The 13064-nt window shown below is 39.2% G+C and overlaps 1 protein-coding gene across 1 annotated transcript in view; it reads left to right on the forward strand.

The window, feature by feature from the left end:
• Positions 1–2270: 2270 nt before the first annotated feature.
• Positions 2271–13064, forward strand: part of akap12b (A kinase (PRKA) anchor protein 12b) — a 70900-nt gene continuing 60106 nt past the window's right edge. Inside the window, exon 1 of the mRNA XM_017692563.2 lies at positions 2271–2479. Coding sequence (XP_017548052.1) covers positions 2420–2479 — 60 coding nt within the window. The 5' untranslated portion in view covers positions 2271–2419. The remainder of the gene's footprint in view (positions 2480–13064) is intronic.

Here is a 13064-nt window from a genome sequence, read left to right on the forward strand (position 1 = left end):
GTTGAAGGGGAAGGTCAGTATTAAATTAAGAGAAAGTTCAGATCAGGTGAAAAGTCCTTTGTGCCTCACTAGCTAGTTGTATGAATGATTGGTATTTTAGAAGTTTTAACTGCTTATGTAAATAATATGTTTTCTCTGTAGCTCCTTAGTCACCACTACATTTATGGAATAGCTTACAGATTACTGAAGTCAGATTTAGTAGATGATTCATGTTTTCAGAACAGCACTGTCTATCTCTGTGCCACATTGAGCTAATTTTAGAGCTGTGACTTCTGAATGTGGAAAGCTATTTTGAGCTACACAAAAATAAACATCAAATCACATCTTTCAGTCAGTTCAGTATGTTTTTAATTTATGCAGTATGCACAGCTTATTAAATAAACTAAATACAGAATTCATATGTAGACGCGTAGTGATGCAACTACTTTGAGTCTAGAGAATGAAACTAAACCATGAATAATAAATGAATAATGACTTTGCCATCACAAAGGCATTAGTCCTCCTGCACACAATTCCAGCTAAAATGCCATCTGTCTATCTGTTTGTCTGCCTGTCTGCCTGTCTGATGGTCTGTAACTCTAAGCTGAGCTCTGTTATTCTTGTTTATTCTCTGTCATTCTAGTTTAGCTGCAGAAGTCTGGCTTGTGTGAAGTTGGATGATAAACAGACGGTTCTGTAATTAGTGTAAATGACAGTGAGAGAGGCCAAAGGCTGAGTGATCACTGCCACTCTTGCCCACAGAGCCACTCTGCTGGGCTTTTGGCTGCTGCCTGTCTTAATGTGGTATTTCCTCAGTTCTTCTTCAGAGTATCGAGCTGCTCTTCTGCTCTTCTGCTCTCTCACAGTAAGACTGATAAAGAATACAACCAGTGTTGAGTCTGAATCACCCCCTTTAAGTAAATAAAGAAAAAATATCTACTATTGTTTGTGTGTAATGTCCAATAGGCAAAAAATGCAGAAATAATAATAATTACAATACATGTACTACACATTCAGCTATATATATATATATATATATATATATATATATATATATATATATATATATATATATACATATATATGCTATATATATATATATATATATATATATATATATATATATATATATATATATATATATATATATATGCTATATATATATATATATATATATATATATATATATATATATATATATATATATGCTAAAAAAACATTTTAAAACTAGTCCTGTTTGGTGGGCAAACCGTGAATCTGGCAATACTGATGGTGGAAAAGTGCACTATACCTCAAATGGATGCAATGGAAATATTGACTGTGGAAATCTTAAGTGATGTCACGTTAATCCAAAGAGAGTGGAAACAGGATTGTTTCTGTCATTTTTTTTTCAACAGGGTCACGGCGCCAACTCATACACGCCCCCCTAAATCAGAACATGTTCACATAGAAAACAATATGACACAGAATGTGTTAAACAGGTAACAGGTAACACAGGTGAGTGAGTTTGTATTTAACACATCACTTTTTAGAGCGTAGGCAAACAGATCAATGCAGATAAATAAAAACAAAAATAGATTCGGTATTAATTAAATGGCATACTTCAAGGGAATTACTGGAAACTATATGTCTTTATAGCAGAACATAAAGAAACAAATAAATAAACAACTGACAACTTTATTGATAAAAAAAGCTGGTTGTTCAAGAGTTCTTTCGTAAAGAAAATAGTTCTATATAGCACCTTGAACTCTTAAAGAAGCTATTGTAGGATTAAAGGGTTCTATGCATTGTGAAAGGGTTCGTCAGACTTAGGGAGTATGTGCTGTAGGTGGTTCTATATAGAAACTTTTTGAAAAGGGTTCTACGTGGCATCAAAAATGGTTTACTATTGTTACAAGCTTGACAGAAGAACCTTTATTGGTGATATACAGAACCATACACAGCACACAGTTTTTTTTTTGAGAGTTCATGGTTCTACATAGAACCATTTCTTTACTAAACTACCTTTAAAGAACCATCTTTTTAAGATTGTAGCTCAGTCCGTTTGCATTGAGGTCCCTGTAGTTACTGAATAATTAGTCTTGTTGACTTTCCGTCACCCTGTACTGGTTATTAACTGTAACTGCTATTGAAGTGACATCTCTCTCTCTCTCTCTCTCTCTCTCTCTCTCTCCCTCTCTCTCTCTCTCCCTCTCTCTCTCTCTCTCTGTGCAGGTTGCTCTCAGTGCAGCAGGGCGGGTCTGCAGGAGGAGGAGGAGGAGGAGGAGGAGGAGGGGGGGGGGTGTTCTCCTAAAAGTGCTCACAGCCATTTCATCCCTCCAGAAGGCAGACGACCCTGCTGAGCTTGGCGCTGTTGGGACGCGTGCTGGACTCTCTGCTCCTGTCTTTTCCTCTCCGACTGTTTATCTCCCCGTTCTGATCGTTTCGCCCTGATTTCGCGATGGGAGCGAGCACATCCGCGCAGAGCCCCGGGGAGGAGGTGGAGGACGCAGAGGAGAAGGTACGGTCAGCCCTGAGCCCTCCACTGCACTGTCCACATCAGCTGCACACGCAGGACAGCACGCGCTTTAGCGTCAGAGGCAGCCGCGCGTGCTCCACCTGAGCTCCCCAGTGTCGCACGCATGCTGGAAGCTTCAGCGTCAGACGCACGCGCACACACAGATGCGCACGTAAGGTGCACCACGCTAGGTAGTGAAAAGTTCCAGCTCTGCTGCATGTCCATTTAATCTAAATACCTTTATATCACGCAGAAAGTGATCCACTATATTTACTGTATTTACTGGAGTCGGTTGTGTACATTATTTCCACATGAGTAAAGTACACTGTAGGTCTATAATATTATCTATTATTAGTGAATTCAGCTTCTGCACCCCAACCTCCATCGTAACCCATTCTGAATAACATGGGATGCTCTGGAGCAGCTAGAAGGGAATAAAGCCCCTCACATTGGACTGTGGAGCACTGGAACTGTGTTTTCTGGAGTGATGGAGCTCCATCTAATTCCTTTGGGATGAGCTGGAGTAGAGTTTGTGATCCTGGCCTCACGAATGCTCTTGTAGCTAAATGCAATCAAATCCTCACAGCAATGTTTCAACACCTGCGGTAAAGCCTTCCCAGACGAATAGAGGCTGTTACTGTAGCGAAGGGGCGTCAAACTCCCAATTAACACCCTGAATTTCAGATAAAAATGTTGGATAAGCAGGTGTCCGCAAACTTTTGGCCACATGGTGTATTTTCTTCATGTGGAAACTATTCAGGTACATGATTATTACATTAATCTGCTGCATGTTCTGGATGTTCTGCCACTAGCTTACAGCAGTGTGTCCCAGTCATGCTCCTGGACTTAAACCCTGCTTAGTGTTTCTGTTCTCACACACCTGATTGAGCTTTTAGCTCACTAATAAGCCCTTCATGAGGTTCAAATGGGGTGTTTGGGCAGAAAAACACTGAATTGGTCACTGCGGTGCATGAGCAGATCTGAAATGCATTGGTTCAGAGCATGACGATTTTTGAGCTAGAGCTGTGCTAATGGCTTTTAGCCTGCAGGCTAGTGCTGCCTGACTGCGATAATAAATTTGTGAAGGTGACCCAGAGAGCGGAGTCTGCATTGAGAGGTCACGGCTGGACTGTAGACACCTGGGCTTGTGTGTTCTGATTGTACACAGTACATGTTGCTCAGATGCTGTACAGTGTAATAGAAATGGCACTGGTCTTTAATTGAAGTAAACTGTAGCACTGTTCTGCACAGTGTTAACCCAGGCTTTGGTATTCAGTTTGTTAAGCAAAATCTGAAGGAGAAGGACAAAATGACCTGTTTATTAGTTCACTGTTGGTGAGCTGATCTGCACCAAGAGACAAAGCTTTCCAGCAACGCTGTTTCATATAAACATTTAAAGCAACGGTTTGGCAAACGATCATATTTACATAATTTCCTACTTACCACAGATGTAGTCAATCAGCCAAGACATGTTTGTAGTAAAGATGTTTTGCTTCTTTAGTTTGGAACTGGGGATGTGAGTCTATGTTGCTAACAAACACTAGAACCCAATAGTCACCCAAATAATTTTTGTGAAAATACATTACCATAGCTTCTCTCAGCACATTCACACTGCATACAGGTCTACATTAGTGTTGCACAGTGTTTTAGGACACAGTATGGCTTTGCTCTTGTAGCTTTTGAAGTTTTGTTCATTAAAAAAAGAATCAAACTTCACTGATATATGCAGCCATTTCAAATAACACCAGCTAAAGCAGACATAAATTACAGGATTGAACTAGAATAGATTCCTACGTTTTTATGATTGTCACTGTCATAAACTGATTCTAGATCAGCACTCCTGAGGTGGCTTGTGAATTCAGACCCTGCTGTTTATAAAGGATGCCCACAGCATTTTGCCACACAGAGAATTGTTGTTAATTTAACATTTACAGAAAGTGAACCACATGTGTGAACCACATATGCAACCTTAAGTGAAACCTGGATGTGGTTTGAGTGTGTTTAGGGAACGTTTGGTTATGCATTTCCCAGAAACAGTTGGGGACATTTGGGTGACTATTGAGTTGTAGTGTTAGCAACTTTAGCCTCACAGTTCCAGCACCAAACTAAAGAAGCAAAATGTGGATTCCACAAATGTTTTGGCAACATCTGGGGTAAGTGCAAAATGATATAAACTTGTTATTTCACCCAACTATTCCTATAAGTTACAGCACTCAAAACACAAGACCCAGCAATAACATAATAGGCCAAGTTGTTATTTTAAACTGTATTCATTTTCACATTGAATTGCTACTTTTATTATAGAGAATTTGTTGGTTGGTTGGTTCTATTCATGTGAAAAATGAATGATGTTTTCAAAAAATGACTGCTAGCGTGCCCTGTAGTAAACAAAAGATGTAGGCAATTTGCTATACGTATATTTTCCCCCCAAATGTTACTAGATAAGCAAGTTTTTAGTGCTGTGTACCAAACTAACACCGTGAGACTGGAAACTTTGCCATTATCAAATGTGGTGATTAAGTTGCGTTAGAAGCCAAATTGAGAGGCTAGTGTTGTTATATCTTAGTGTTTAAGAGTAGACTTTTATGCAACTTCAATTCAGTGCGGAGAAGTTTTAACATGCTGGTAACATGTCTGTAGCATTATTGTATCCAGTAGAATCCGGGAGGAAAATGTTCACATGACGAAATATTTCTGGCTTGGAACATTTTTGTGTAATACAAGATGCAATGGCAGCGATTTTCAAAAGCATTCGTTTTTCCCATTGACAAAAACAGCATAGATCCTAATATAGGCTTGACACTGATGGTTTTTGTCACACTGGAGCATCGCTGACATAGTGATGCTGTATCTTGATATTGTTGGACTGCATCATATCATGGTTGTCATAAGAAAATCTTCTATCTCTGAAATGTTAACAGGAAAAGGAATAAACACTCTTAACTTTAAAGCATATTAAAGTAACTTAATAAAGTGCAGTAAGTCATTTTGGATCATTTCTATTGGTCCATTCATCCCAGAAAATTTAGATTTGACAGCAACGATATTTTACAGTAAACAGCAAACCAAACCACATGTATGTGTTTGAGGAGCGGCAGCTTCTGAGTAATTTTGTTCTGGCAGCAAGAGGGAGTCACATGAGAGCCATAGACTGTATTCAGCAGAGTGTGTGTTGAAAATAAATGCAAAACATTTCTCCTGCATGGCGAAAGGTGTTGGATAGCTCAGGTAGCGGCAATCAGGCAGAGCACAGGATCTCTGTTTAGATGGTATTTGGTTCTCCTGTCAAGCCAAGAAGGTTTTGATGTTTACATGTTACCTGTATAATGTGAACCTGTATAATGTACCTGTATAATGTGAAAGTGTCTATTTTAAGTTAAGTAACAGATGCTTCACCTGTGCTGAAACCCATTTGAGGTCTTTATGAGGTGATCAAGTGGCTTCTTTTACATCTTTGATCTCCATCCATTTCAGGTTATAGTGTTTATTGATTGCTTAAAGTAATGGCTGTCCTTGGATAACAGCCCATGTGGTCAAATGTGTCTTTCTGTTTTTCTGTGAAATCGCTCAGAACAGTTTTAAAGCATTTGGCCCGTTACTGTATGCTGCTTTATCTGTCTCTAGAGACGCTTCTTTACGTTGAATTTTTTTTTGCCTTCTCATTTCTTTCATGTTTACTCTCTGAGAGATCTTTCGGAGGGGTGAGGGGGCGCCGCCATAGGAGCTGTTTTTGGCAACACTGTGGTTTTTGCCGCTGGAATGTCAGATATGAACATTTCTGAAGCGAGACTCAAAGAATGTATTGTGGTGGAAGGGGTTCACCCTGAATACTGAGATTGTTGTACATTCTCCTTGTTGACATATTGTATAAATGAAATGTAGCAGAATGAAGCTGGACAGTTTATTTCTGTCTTTCGCAATTTCCCAGTGCTACAAATTGTTTAGCAGCCTCTAGGGCACTTTCTCCTGAGGATTGTAACGGTTCTCAAAATTCCGTACTATACAGTGGTGTTTTGATTCTAACATACTTCAATACAGTGGGAAAAAAGTGGCTGGAAAGGTCTTATGTTAACATGTAAATGATTCTATTTTCAGTTTATTAGAGCTTTTAACAGTATAAAAGTGCAATATTTGTAGCAGAATTTGTGCTTCATAGTTAATAAATGTAATACTGTAGTCTCAAACTAATGTAATATAAACAAAAAGCTGTAATAAGCTTTTTGTTTTAACCATGATGATATTTTGGGGTTAAGTTAACCAGTTCAGCCTGTCTTGCTGTATTAAAAGTAAGCAACAGGTTTCTACCAGCATCTCCCAGAGCATTAATGTACTAACAAGTCTTCTCATTATAGCAAGAATAAGCCACTTATTGGTATTTTGGTTTTTTATTGGTTGCATTTTCACTGATAACAATAAATGAATCTGTACTAGAGAAACCTATCGAAACAGAATGGTGAACAATTTTTGTTATTGGACAAAATGCAGCCAATAAAATACCAAAATACCAATAAGTGCCTTTTTTATGTTATAATGAGAAGAAGTTTATTTTTAGTGCATTAATGCTCTGGGAAATGCTGGTAGAAACCTGTTGCTGATCCTTTAGTGATAGTGGTAGCGATAGGAACCAGACATCTGAAGAGTTTATTTAAACCACTCTGAATGTAGACATAACTTAAAAATGCTAGAATTCTCCCTTAGCAGAGTGGTTTCCACTGAATCTGATCTAACCTAATCAGATCTGATTCTGTCTAACGGTTCAGTGCAGTTTACTCTGGTACGAAGCTGTATAGCACATCAGGAGTTAGAGGTGTGATATTATCCCAGCTGCCCTTGAACAGGTGTGGTCTGACAAGGTACTATACAGGCAGGCCTTTCAGCACTGTGTGTGTGTGTGTGTGTGTGTGTGTGTGTGTGTGTGTGTGTGTGTGTGTGTGTGTGTGTGTGTGTGTGTGTGTGTGAGAAAGAGTCAGAGAGAGCGAGCGAGTGATATGAGTGCATGTTTGTGTGTGGCGCTCCACTGGAGATGTGGTCGATAAACATCCTCTCTGGCGACGCAGGAATTTTAGCAATGTTTCTCTCTCTCTAAAACTGGGTCAAAAGTTGGATGGATAGAGACGTTCTCTCTCTCTCACAGCAAGTTTTCCTCCCTCTAAAACTCCACTCATAACAGATCAGATAGAGAGAAAAAGGAAAAGTGGCTTAGCCTATGAGATACTCAATCCTTACAAAAACAACAGGGCTGAAGCTGTTGTTCTTTCTGCTGTTACTTAACCTCTCTCTCTCCCTCTCTCTCTCTCTCACACCCACACACACATTAGGTCCATTCTATGCTAAGAGATATTCCATTAGCCAGAGTGCTCTTAAGACTTTTATTGTCTCCAGCCAAGCCACAAACACTTACACACACATACTCAAAAGCATAAATGGAAATACACACAAATCTGAACATATTTTCTTTTTTTATTCATATTTTTACACCTTCTGAAAATGCAGGGCTGCTCTTTGCATTGTGTGAACATTTCATGATGGACAGAGGAATAGAAATGGACAGAAATTACTTCAAACTAAATCTAATTATACTAACATATATGTATAAAACATATATAAACATATGTGAAAGAGAAATTGCACCAACATTTCTTCATACTTCTGCTGTTGAGATGTAAACAGAGTCATTCAGTGGCATTTGATGTGAAATGATTCATTGTAGAGAAACGTACTAACACCTATTTCTTTACAGTGGTGGTGATAGGAACCAGGGTCGTGGGGTATAGCCACACAAATATAGTCATTTTACTTACTAAGCAAAATGATCTGTGAACCTACATGTGTTCTTGATATTTATATGTAGTTTATCTTGAAATACTGTTTTGCTGTGTATTCATAAATGATGTTTCTTATCTCAGAGCTATCACTAAACAATGTTTCAGGCATCAGCCAGAGCATTCATAACTGTTCCATGTAATGATTTTGTGTGAGGGAGCTTTTAGAGGCAATAGGGCCCATATCATAAATTTTTTTGTAGCTTGTTTCCCGTGAGATCCACTTGTAACATTTGTGGGGTTTTATATTTTCCAGCCTCTCTTCATCCTTCCGAATTAAATTAGTTGTTGTTTTGTTACTGTGCCTTTAAAACTAAGAATAAATGAACTCTGCTCTAATTGGCTGTTCTGTTTTGAGCCTAACACTCGCTAGAACTTCAGTATGAGTGGATGGAACTAAAATGCTGTTGGCTAAATTGGTGGATATATGTAAATTACTTGGTTTTTGTGACATCACAGAAACAGTTCATTTAAAATGGGCTGTTTTTGCCGCATGACCTCGTTGAAGAATAAAGCAAAACATGTTTCGGCACAAATACACATCTAAACACCTGTATTGTAAATAGTTGACACACAGCTGACAACACATGTGCACCTAAACTCACAGATGATTAGCCTCTATAAGCTTATGTAGACATATGGCATAAGAAAGAACTGTATAAAGCCTTGTATAGAGGTGTAATGAGAGACGGCTGGTGTGGAAGACTTAGCAATCAGATAAGAGGGTCATAAAGGATGGACTGGAGAAGAGAAGCAAGAGAGAGAGAGAGAGAGCAAGAGGAAGGAGAGGAGAGGAGAGGGGGAATACAGAGGGCCCATTGAGGATGGGCTGAAGGACAACTTCTGAGGCAGAGGGGCGCCGTGAGTGCAACGGCCCAAAACGAGAGAAAGGGAGAGGGAGAGAGATAAAATGATGGAGAGAGAGAGTAGGCGGGTGCAGTTTGTTGTTGAAGTTGGAACAAGGGTATGTCACGTAGTGAGGAGGAGAGAAAAGAGAAAAAAAACATGTGATGAAGCAGGTAGATAGGGCCCTCTATGTGAGTTGAGCTGTGTCTAGAGGAAAGAGAGTGAGAAAAATAAACATGTCAACAGTAAAGATGGGCTATGTGGTGAAAATGTAGCATCAGGATACTTGAAGGCACTTTCATGATATTTGCTTGATGTCACAATGTTTAGATAGTTGGAAGAAACAAGATGTATCTTCATTCTCCCAAAACAAAAACTGAATCTCAATGTTTTTGTTTTTTGACACCATCTGAACACAGCAGCTGTCCTTTACATTGTGTTGAAATTTCATGATGAATGGCCCAATAGAAATGCTAAAATGACTTGGTCTTAAATCTCATTATATAAAGAAAGTTTTTGCCTTCTTCTTTAAGGTCACCATTTTGGAGATGCATCTTTTTTGGGCAGCAACAATATGCAATATTTGAAAAACTGGTAAAAAGTAAATGATAATGACATAATGGCCTGATATCTAATCAGCTGTGTTACCATACTGTTTATGCAGTTTATACACTTTTTGTTGTTGTTTACAGTTCATATAATTTGCCTAAATCTGTCTTCTTGGTCACACATGCAGTTGTCCAGTGTTCTAGAAGTACTGATGACCCCCATGATAGACTCAGACAAGTATTTTCTGCCATAATTTATCACAATAATTACAACACAGCATCTTATTGCTACGCCTAGTCTATAGTGAAATACTGCTATAATGATAGATTGTGCTAAATTGTGTGTCTTAGAGAAGTGTACTGGGTGATAAGGAGAGAATATTGAATGCCCAAACTTTCTCAGAAAGCAGAGTGGATTCATAATGACTGTAAGCATTTATACTGTGAGTAACAGTGTGAATTGTACCACAATCAGCCCTCGCGGCTGCCTGTAAATCTAGTGTTTGTTAGCCTTATTTACTTACACTAAAGGCCACCATGCACTGGATGTACCACATAGCACAGGTCATTATACAATCTATTTGTAATGAGGTAAAAATTTCAACATGATTTATCATGCATGGCATTAGTTTACTACCGCTTTAGAAACTGTGTTATCGAGCTGAGTGATATGGGGTGCTGTAATGTTAGCTGAGGTAACAAATCATTAATGTTTATCTGTTTAAAAGAGTGGCTGCCTTTCTCTCTCTCACACACACACATTCTAAGCCGCTTCTCCTTCTGGTTCATGGGGGGTGCTGGAGCCTATCCCAGGTGTCATTGGGAGGAAGGCAGGATACACCTTGCACAGGTCGCCAGTTCATCACATTGCAGACAGACAGACACATTCACTCAAACCTAGGGGCAGTTTACCAAGTTCAATTGGCGTGACTGCATGTCTTTGGACTGTGGGGGGAAACCCATGCAGACATAGGGAGAACATGCAAATGCCACACAGAAAGCAATCAAACCCAGGGGAATCGAACTCAGGCCCTCCTTGTTGTGAGGCGACAACACTACCCACTGCTCCACCGTGCCGCCCCATTAAAAAAAGAGTGTTTCAAATTTATAATGAATGTAGTTTACCAGTTTGAGTTTACTAGCGTGAAATTCCTCTGTTTACTGTGGTTACTGTCAGGAGACCAGCAGCTTTAGTTTCCCATAGCCTTTAAGACCTCCAGCTAGCCACACAGCTACATGCTATGGGTTTTAGTAAGCTAATAATAGAGCATTTCCATTAGTTCAAGATGCTTTCAGATTCCACCTTTTCTTGCTAATGCTATCTTTCACTATTAACATCAATTGTAACATCTACATATGCTAACTGAGTGCAAAGGAATGCATATTGCATTTAAATTGCATGGCTATGCAAAAAACCTGCAAAACTTTTGTTTCTTTTTACAACAAATGCTCATGTAATCAGGTGGTCAAGCTTGAAGCAAGTATAAACAGTTAAGAGATGGCTTGGCCCACTGTGTGAGGTGTTTGAAAGTATATAATATACTTGGCAGGTTGGCCAAACATATTTAAGTCTTTAATATTACATTTATTTATTACATGTAATTTTTAGGAACCAACCCCACATTTCACCTTTACTTTTGGGAGTGGTTGAAGTCTTAATTCAGGTGGTCAGATGCTCCCCTCTGTACTTTGAACACGGGTTATAATGGTGGAAGTCAGATGCTGTCTATCCTCAAGGATCTGTCTAAATAAGATGGAGAAGGAGGCCTGGAATCGCTTCTGTCCCAAAGGGATTATCTTTAAGTTTTTCAGTGGGTGGAGAAATATGTGAACCCTCCGACAACGATATCTGTCTTCTTGTGACTATTTCCCTATAAGGCTTTCAAGACGTGTATGAACATAGAATGTATTTACCATATTAGACTAGAAGCTGAGTGGAGCTGCTGGCACTGAGTAAACGCTGTTAATGAACATGAATCTAAATCCCTGTTCACTGTACCTAAATCTCTATTATGGCAAGTATACACCATGTGAAGTGAATCAAATGGAAAAAGCAAGGCAGGAGAAAATGAACAAGAGAATCAGTGTTTTGCTCTGAGAGGTTTTACTGATAATGGCATGTGTTTGGCTCTCAGCAGGAAAAGACCTGATCCGGAATCAGTAGCCTTGTGAAGACAGGAGCCAGAGCCAGATATTATGCAATGATGGGATGTGATAGAAATGTGGGCCGACATCAGGGGATCAGTGGCTTAATGAGGTTTTGGCGTGAGTGCATCAGATGTCCACCTCATCACCAGCTTCACCACCACCAGCGCACTGGCACAACAGCCTCAGGCTGCTTTCTCGGGGTGGGCTTTTTTGGTAGTGTTTTGGAAGGTCAGGGAAAGGTGCAGATCTGTGTGATATCCTTTAAGAGGGTTAATTATATGTTTGGCTGATATGATCTGCCAACAGTAGTAACTGTTACCACAGCTTTGGAGAGAACAGTGTTGATAGTGTGACTGTGTTGGATTTACCACAAACATGCGGATGAATAGCACTTGTCAAGGCCATCATGGTGGGTTAAACGAGACAATGTTGAGATTTGGTGGTCTAGAAGGAATGCATATGATGATAGGTTCCACGAAATTTATAGAAACCATAAAAAAGCTGGAAAGAAGCGGGGTTAAATTATTTTATCCGTTTAAATGAGGAATTTGCATGATTTATTGCACACCTGATATAATAATATTGCAGTGTGTGCAGCCATATGTGTGAATATGAACACCGTCCTTGAAAGAGAAAGAAATCCGGTTTTCTTAGCTTATAACAGGAATGTGGTTATTGTACATACATGCCTTGAAGCTCACATAGAAAGTGGATGGGTTTAGAGTCTGAGGGCACTTGAATAATACTTACTTTTTTATACACTTAAGAAGCATTCTGAGTAATTCAGTTACCTAAAGCACATGGGCTCTTAGCAAGTAGACCTGCTTAAGAAGAGAAGAGACAGTTAGGTGAAAAAGAGAAAAGATACGGAGTTGGTGCATGTTACCACAGAAATCATCAAAGCTGATTAAATAAAAAAACAAAACCTCACATACAGTAACTCACACTGGTGAAGATATAAATGCATCATTTATTTTTCCAGATTAATCTGTTTAAGTATTTTGTCATGGCTCAGCTGCTATTTAAAACTGATAAGAAGAAGAAAACAGGGAAAGGCAATGAAGTAACTTCCTGTTTTAGGAAATGTCCCACAGACCACTGCAAAAAATGTCAGGATGCATCCCATAGTGTAGTGCAGTTCGTCCCAGAGGGTCTGTCTCAAATCGAACACTAGTTCTTTACAGAATGAATTTTTGTCTACTATGCCTGTTAACACATTAATAA

Source organism: Pygocentrus nattereri, chromosome 4 (assembly GCF_015220715.1).
Source record: "Pygocentrus nattereri isolate fPygNat1 chromosome 4, fPygNat1.pri, whole genome shotgun sequence".
NCBI classification, from domain to species: Eukaryota; Metazoa; Chordata; class Actinopteri; order Characiformes; family Serrasalmidae; genus Pygocentrus; species Pygocentrus nattereri.